Genomic DNA, 7,773 nt, shown 5'->3' on the forward strand with positions numbered 1-7,773 from the left:
TTTAAATTTTTATTTTAGTTCAAGGTAATTTAGACATTTTATTTATATGTTAGGATATTTCATAACCTCTTTTTTGGACACTAAGAATTCAAGTGAAGCCCCTCTAATGGAATGTGACGCCCCAATAATAACCTTCAAGTTCAAACTCAAGTTGGGGACAAACAAAGAGGACAGGAACGGATTTGAATTTTGTTTTAAAAAGAGCACCGTCATCCTAAAGCGAACAACAACCACCACATTGAGATTGTATTTCGTGGCGATCATTTTCCTGAGCTTAAGAGACTGTGGAAGTAAAGAACTGCAGTGAGCAAAAAATATACATTTTCAGAAGAAAAAAAATCCATTCTTTCTGTGAGTGAGTGAAGAAATCAGTTTGCAGTTTGTTTGAGAGTTGGTGTTACTAATGGAGAGAAACACACCAGTAAGAAAAACACACACCAATACATCAGATCTGCTTGTATGGCCTGAAAATTCATCTCAAAATTCTTCACTTTCTGCTGAAAATTCTTCTGCTTCACGTTCTCATCAGGTTCATTTTTTTTTAATCTCTTCTTAATTTTTTTTTAATTATTCGACATTTTAATTTGAATTTTTTTTGTAGCCTTCTGATCGGATTGGTAAAGTAATTTTCGGAGGTCAAGTTACCGAAGAAGAAGCTGAAAGTTTGATGAAAAGGTAATTAAGATCTGATTCATTTGAGTCAGACTTTTTGATTAAGAAAAACAAATAATCAGATTTTGAAATGAGTTGGTAATTTTGATCTGTTTGTATGAGCTTGTGATTACTGCATTGGGTTTTAAGATATTAGATCTGTTGAGAATGATGAAGGTGTAGCAAAAATGTTAACTGTTTGATCAATCTATGCTTAGATTTTAGTGATCTGATCATGCAGATCTAAAGAGTAAATGATATTTAATTGATGTTGAGTAAGGTTTTTTGATTTTTCTGTAATTATTGGTCAGTAACATGAAGGGGAAGCTAGAACGGGTGCTGCATTCTGCATATAAATCATATGAATTGAAGACAAGCAAAATTGTACAGTAAGATTAAGGGTTCTACTAAACCCTTAACTATACTGTGAAAATGATGATTGTATAATTCTAGTATTAAATGTATACATATTTGGATTTTTGTGGGAATATAATGTGAGTTGTGTGATAGAATCTAGATGTGTTTGCAGTTAGATTTGATGTGATTGTAGTTGTATTTCTAGCAAGCAATGCAAGTGCTCGTTTGAGATCTCATGAGCGCTAATTAAATGGAAAGAGATCTTGAAACTAGAGCCCAAAATCAGTCAGCAGAAGTGTGTATTCAAGCACTGTTTATCTGAAATTCATGATTTTGGTTTCTTACTTTTATATGTGAATCTGATTCTCCGAAGCATATACTATTTAGGTCTATAATCTGTTTAACAATCTTTGTTCTTTTCAGGAAGCCATGTTCAGGATATAAAATGAAGGAGATGACAGGAAGTGGGATCTTTGTTGGTGATGGTGAAAATGGTGCATCAGAAGCTGGTAGTGCTAAACGTGTTTATCAGGTATTTATCATTATCATGACACCTGTAAATGTAATGTTGCCAACTCTCTACCGCATTTGGGTGAATGCTCCACATTAGCTCTGATTTAGATTAACGATGAGTATATGGAGGACAATTAAGTAGTACTCATCACGCAGGCAGTATGCTGGCTATTCTCATTATTCTGTTTTGTATCTCAGCAAGCGGTTACTGGAATAAGCCAAATTTCATTTAGTGCTGATGGAAGTGTTTCTCCCAAGAAGCCAGTCTCTATTCCTGAAGTGGCGAAGCAACGAGAACTAAGTGGGAATCTGGAAACTGAAGCAGACAAGATGAAGAAGCAATTATCCGATGCAAAGTGCAAAGAGCTTAGTGGGAATGACATCTTTGGTCCTGCTCCCGAGATTGTGGCTCGACCAGTTCCCGCAGCTCGTACCTATGAAAGCAAAGACATGGGAGAACCTGCACCGAGAAATGTACGCACATCTGTAAAAGTCTCCAATGTAAGTGACTTTATTTATTTTGTTTTGGTGATGAATAATATTTTAAAGTCTTCTTCACAGTAGCTTGACCTCACAAACTACATCGATACTGAAACTGAGCAAATCCAACTGAACCAACCAAATGGTTTTTCTGACAGCTAGGCTTTTAATTTCTCTAGATGGGTTTGAGTGGTGGTTATGATCATTGGATGGCTGATTCTGAAAAAAAAATTATAAAATAGAAAATTATTTTTTAGCCTCTTTATGCGTTCAGCATTTTTAGACAATCCTACAGATTTCCCCCAGGTTTGAGGTTCGTTTCAGCTGACCTCGTGTTGGGTGGATGGAGAGTGATTTATGAGGACACAATCAACAAAGATAGGTGGTATGGTGGTGAATATTTAGAATTTAAACAACCCCTACTAAATAGATGATGGGGAATTCTTGTCATGCGTCGACGTAAGTTTACAAAATCACAGTTTCAAAAGTTTTATGTAGTTACTCACATTCTAGGGTTTTATTCATCTACACAAAGCTCACCTTAACAAATTTGTGCTCATGGCATTAGCATCCATTTTTATTTATTTTTGCATTAGTCCTGTCAAATATTACTGTATTTTCTGGCATGATCATTTGATGCAATAATTGTCCTTATTCTTGTACATTAGATGAACTACTCTGATCAATCTATTATTTTAAATATTGACCTTTTTCTTTCATTCTTAAATTTTGAAGCCTGCTGGGGGACAAAGTAACATCTTGTTTAGCGAGGACACTCCAGTAAAAACCGCAAAGAAGATACATAACCAGAAATTTCAAGAGCTGACTGGAAATGACATATTCAAGGGAGATGTTCCTCCAGGATCAACTGAGAAACCTCTTAGCTCAGCAAAACTGAGAGAAATGAGCGGCAGCAATATTTTTGCAGATGGTAAAGCAACTTCTAGAGACTTCCTTGGTGGTGTTCGTAAACCACCAGGTGGTGAAAGCAGTATTGCACTAGTTTAAACATTAATGCTTATTAACTTTGGACTCTCTACTCATGTTAACTTTATTATCTAGTGAGTTTAGGGTGCTGTGACCATGCAGATGGATTTCTGATTTACATTTTATATTGTAAAAGTCTATAATCCAGCTGATTATGGAGTCTAGGGTTCATCTAAACCAGAACGAAAAACTATTGCTATTTTAAAGCTAACTTGTTATTAGTTTTATTGGGGTTCTGGTCTGAAAGCCTTTTCTTCCTGCTGCAGAATAGTAACTCTTCAAAGTTCCTGCTTTAGCTTGGTTCATTTGACTTGTTACTATGGGCTCGATTGGCTACTCTCTCACAAGTGACCCTGAGTATGGCGTGGATTAAGAAGAACCCGCGATATTGACCAGATACAACAGTACATTTTTTGACATTGAAAATGTCAAACTCAGGCCTCTTGTTACTTCTCTAAAACCATTGGCTGTATCTCCTGATAAACCAACCAATACTGGCAGGTGCGTGATTGACTAGCCTTTGTAAATTAAACCATTGCAATGTTTTGGCTAAATCACTCAATAATCACATTAATAGGGAAGGTTTGAGCTTCTGATTTTAACATGACCCAAACGAAATTCAAGAAGAGTCCCTACTAATATGTGATTCGTGGGAATCGGAAATTGTGTCCATCCCTACCCAACCATTCACATGATTTGAAGACAAAACGTAACATAAACTGCTCAAAACAGACATAGCTAGCACGCTAATAGCCTACCCAGCTCCTTTGTACTAGTACAAAGAAGTTTTAAAAACACTTGTTTCCAGGAGACTTCTATTGACACTTGTAACGCTAGCAGAAGCCCAAAATTAAGATTTTTGATCGGGGAAAAGTCATTTTTACTAGGGGAAAGCTGACCTCAGTCTAGCCCATTTGACTCCGGGTCAATATTGGGTGGAAAAAGGTACGAGCTTTCCCCTATCAAAAATTACGGTTGGAGAATACGGACCTATATAACTGTAGCTTTCTATTGTCACGTATAACGATTAAACCAAACAACACAAAGATAAAAGATTCAAGCTCGTGATACAGTAAAATGACCTGCTAAATCTTTAGCAACAGTAGCAATTGTAAAAAATGATTAGTTAATTAACAAAATAGTTATGCTTCATTTCTAGTTTTAAATAAACAAGTTGATTATGAAGAACTCATTCGTAAGTGCAAAGGAGTTCACAAATGAAAGAAATAATTTCTCGAAAACCGATACTAATTCTCGACAAATAATGAATGAACATTTGAACATGGCCGATTTTCCAATTGTTTTAGATTCTTAGCAATTTTCTTCTAAAATCTGTCATCTTCAACTTCCTCCACCATAGCTTTGTACACAACAAGTACTTGCTTCCCATCATCTTTGCAGTCGCACCTACAATTTTTTGAACGTAAACACCGAAGGCCCTTCAAAACATATTAGTTTCTCTCCCATGTCACCACCTCTTTCGATTTCAGTTTCAGCTACAGAACATATCGATAGAACTAACCTTGTAAGTTTAAGAGAGATGTGTTATGTTATAAAGCTAAATGAAACACATTAATTGAAACGATCCAGTAACTTGAGATATATATATAGACGAGTTTACAGTAGCAAATGAAATCATGTGGCATTTGATACTAGTATAGCTAGTCATGTGGCATATATTGCTAAAAAGTGGATACAAGTTTCTTATTGAGTGCTGCCAACAACTCTTAGCACAATAAATCAAAAAAAGAAAAAAATTCTATAGTAGCAAATTTGATATGATTTCCCATTAGCCGCTACTGCTACTGTATTCTGATAAAAACGAAGCATCACTCAACCTCATATGCTTATCTCTTTGCCACCTAATTAACAATAATGCTACTATATTAATATATATTAGAATTGACAAATAAATTGATGCGTACCTTTCCGGCCATAGCTGCACAAAGTAAGCTGCTCTAACCACTTGCAAAATAGCGTTAATCATCCAAGTTAATCGTTCCCACGCTTTCATCTTCACTACTGGCCTTTCCTAATTTCGAGATTGCTTCATAAACTGTAATTCTCTTCTTGTATAGGGTTAACCGTTCACGTCCACACTCGGTCAACGCTTCCTCTGCAAAATCATATGATGGGTATGGAGGGATTGGCGCATTGGGTTCCATATGCAGACTAACGAAATGTGATCGATCAACATTACCCATAAAGATGATCCTACACTTTGTCCTAGTGGAAGGTTTAACATGGTTGGCATAAAAATGTTGCTTCCATGCTTGCTGTGTATAACATCGACAGTTGTGAATGTCTCGGCTATAAGAAAACCAGCTTCCGACAAAGTCATCCAGTATTTGAAATCCATATCAACACCACTAGGAAGTCTACGTTCTCCATTAAAGATAAGTATACATTAAACCAGTAAACATAGCATATTAGGAACCATATTAAGAGGGGATAGGAAAAGGAATGAACTTTTAAACAAGTCTTTCACCTCAAACAATTGATTTTCTTCTACATTTGCATCTAGTTGTATTATACTTGAAGAACTACCAAGATATGTTATTGCTTCGTTTGATTCGTCAATTGCCAGTGATGTAGATTCGTTACGGATGTGATAGTTTTCTCCCATCTTGCTTTACCATCGAGATCAAAGTAATATTCTTTAAAGAAAATTGGATTGCTAGGGGTTTTTAATGATTCGCCCGGGAACAATAAATGGGTTTAATCATCATACGTAACAATAGAAAATTAGGGTTATACGGGTGTGTATTCTCCAACCATAATTTTTGATAGGGGAAAGCTCGTACTTTTTTCCACCCAATATTGACCTGGAGTCAAATAGACTAGACTGAGATCAGCTTTCCCCCAAGTAAAGGTGGCTTTCCCCTTATCAAAAATCAAAGCCAAATCAAAAACTTCCCAAGGAAGAGGAATGCTATACTGAAATCACGTGATCTTAATAATTCTGTGAAAACTGAAAACTGAAAACTACTGGTATTCCGGCCGGAGTGACTTGCGGCATATTCTGTCAATCAGCTTCTTCTTTTCTCGTATTTGTTTTGTACCCACGTGTCACTTCTTAATTAGATTTCTAGATTTGGAAAGAATTTTTCCAACTGGGTCTAAAACTGTTGCTATGTGGAAGGCAATCTGAATACATAACAGACATTGTCTGTTTTGCTAAATTACGCATGCGGTGACACGGTCTAATCTAAGCCCCTCTGCTTCTTTTTCAGTTTCCATACGTATCCAAATGCTGAAAGAGAAGGAAAAAAGTGAAATTGGTAAACTTTTCTTGCATACGAAGCAAATTTTTGTTTGGATAAAAATGAAAATACAATTAAAAATCGGTGGTGATAAGTGACTAGGTTTGCTACCATATAGGAGTAATATTTACCATAATCATTTTAGTTAGTTGATAGTTGGAAGCTATAACTTGTGGGTGAGGCTGCATTTAAAAGTTGTTAAATTGAACTAAATTTAGGAAGTAAAACTCTTTTGGCATGTCAACTAATTTATTTTTAGATGGTGCAACCGTATAACTTAGCTGATTAGTTAGGTGGCATTTTCTTTTCCCTGGTACTCTCCGAATCAAGTGAGCGCCTGTAAATCCATCGAGGTGACACTTAAGTTTTTGTTAACTAGTTAGCGACACTAAAAATTTACACTAAAATTTTGCATCTTACACTAATCAAATATAAGAGTAAAAAGAAATTGGAATATTTCTCCTCAATGATCACAAAGATACATAAACTTACAGTATTTTGATGCTTTCCAAGGTGAAACTGTCTCAACTGATATACATACGTATCCAAGTCAGATAATGTCTCAATTAATGCGTACCAAGTCAGAATTCAGCCGCCCAGGCACTGATCATTTCAGCTACTATGAAGCTTCCCTCGCTTGCTTGAAACTGATTTTGGCAAGGGCAGCTTGAAACTTTTGTAACTGATTTTGACATGGGCAGCAGTAAAATTAAAAATTAAGTAATTATGGTAACTTTTTTATTGAATTAGTTATCTCCCCATGGAAGGGGAGAATGTAAAGGCGAAAAAAATGGAAAAATCACTGTTTAAAACAAACTTAAAGAAGGTCAAAAAAAAAATTAATTTATTAGTAGAAAATTTATTACTTCACTGAAACCTTAAAAAAACAAATTCGATTCACTGTCTCCAAGCCTATATTATTACTCTACACTTACTTTTCTTGCGCTGAACATCCAACAATCAAGTCACAATTTTCAACACCCAAAAAGGTAAACAAGCCAATCACATCAAGACCACTCATCTCTCTACCGTTGATCTCAAGTATCTCCTTCAATCTCTATTGAAATGCTAACGTGCAAATCCCCCATTGGGTCCTAATAACATTTGTTTTAGTAGCCCTTGAAGTATCTTATCAGTATCACTTGCAAAGGAGTGTGTTTCTCTCTTTCTACTAGTAGTAGAGGTAAAGCAGTGAGTGCTATTCACCTCTCTCTCTTTTTCCTCTGTATACTAAAACGTCTCTGTTTCTGAGTTTTTTCTGGTTTTAATGGCGTGATGTGAGATGTACACATTTATACAGTAGCATTACCTTTTCGTTCTTTGTTCTTTCTATCTAACAGTATTATCCCATTTCTTCATTTGCATGTTTCAACCAACAATTCCATAATTCATCCAAAAAAGAAGAAAACCCACTCCGAATTCGAGTCTCTAAGAAGATCAAAAGGTAATCAATTCAAGTTTTTCTGTTCTGTTTATGATTTTTTTTTTTTTTTTTGAAAATGGGTTTTGATTTTGGATATGG

The 7,773-nt window shown here is 35.6% G+C and overlaps 2 protein-coding genes across 4 annotated transcripts in view; both read left to right on the plus strand.

Annotated features, from left to right (window-relative positions):
- The first annotated feature begins 222 nt into the window (after positions 1-222).
- Positions 223-3,569, plus strand: LOC113347520. Of its 2 annotated transcripts, XM_026591197.1 has the most exons (6): positions 223-529; positions 602-675; positions 1,432-1,540; positions 1,720-2,022; positions 2,737-2,932; positions 3,255-3,569. In XM_026591197.1, exons 1-6 carry the CDS (start codon positions 404-406, stop codon positions 3,257-3,259), a joined length of 813 nt encoding a protein of 270 aa, XP_026446982.1. In that variant the 5' UTR covers positions 223-403; the 3' UTR covers positions 3,260-3,569. The 2 variants fall into 2 exon arrangements, with proteins under 2 accessions (XP_026446982.1, XP_026446981.1); XM_026591196.1 differs by lacking the exon at positions 3,255-3,569 and having other exon boundaries at positions 2,737-3,220.
- LOC113347518 (putative pumilio homolog 7, chloroplastic) overlaps positions 3,358-7,773 on the plus strand; it is an 8,728-nt gene continuing 4,312 nt past the window's right edge. The window contains exons 1-2 of one of the 2 annotated variants that reach the window (XM_026591192.1): positions 3,358-3,489; positions 5,067-7,695. The gene's annotated coding sequence lies outside the window, so the exon portion shown is untranslated. The remainder of the gene's footprint in view (positions 3,490-5,066; positions 7,696-7,773) is intronic. The other variant, XM_026591193.1, reaches the window with a different exon arrangement.

The sequence above is a fragment of the Papaver somniferum genome, chromosome 2, assembly GCF_003573695.1.
Source record: "Papaver somniferum cultivar HN1 chromosome 2, ASM357369v1, whole genome shotgun sequence".
Classification (NCBI taxonomy): Eukaryota; Viridiplantae; Streptophyta; class Magnoliopsida; order Ranunculales; family Papaveraceae; genus Papaver; species Papaver somniferum.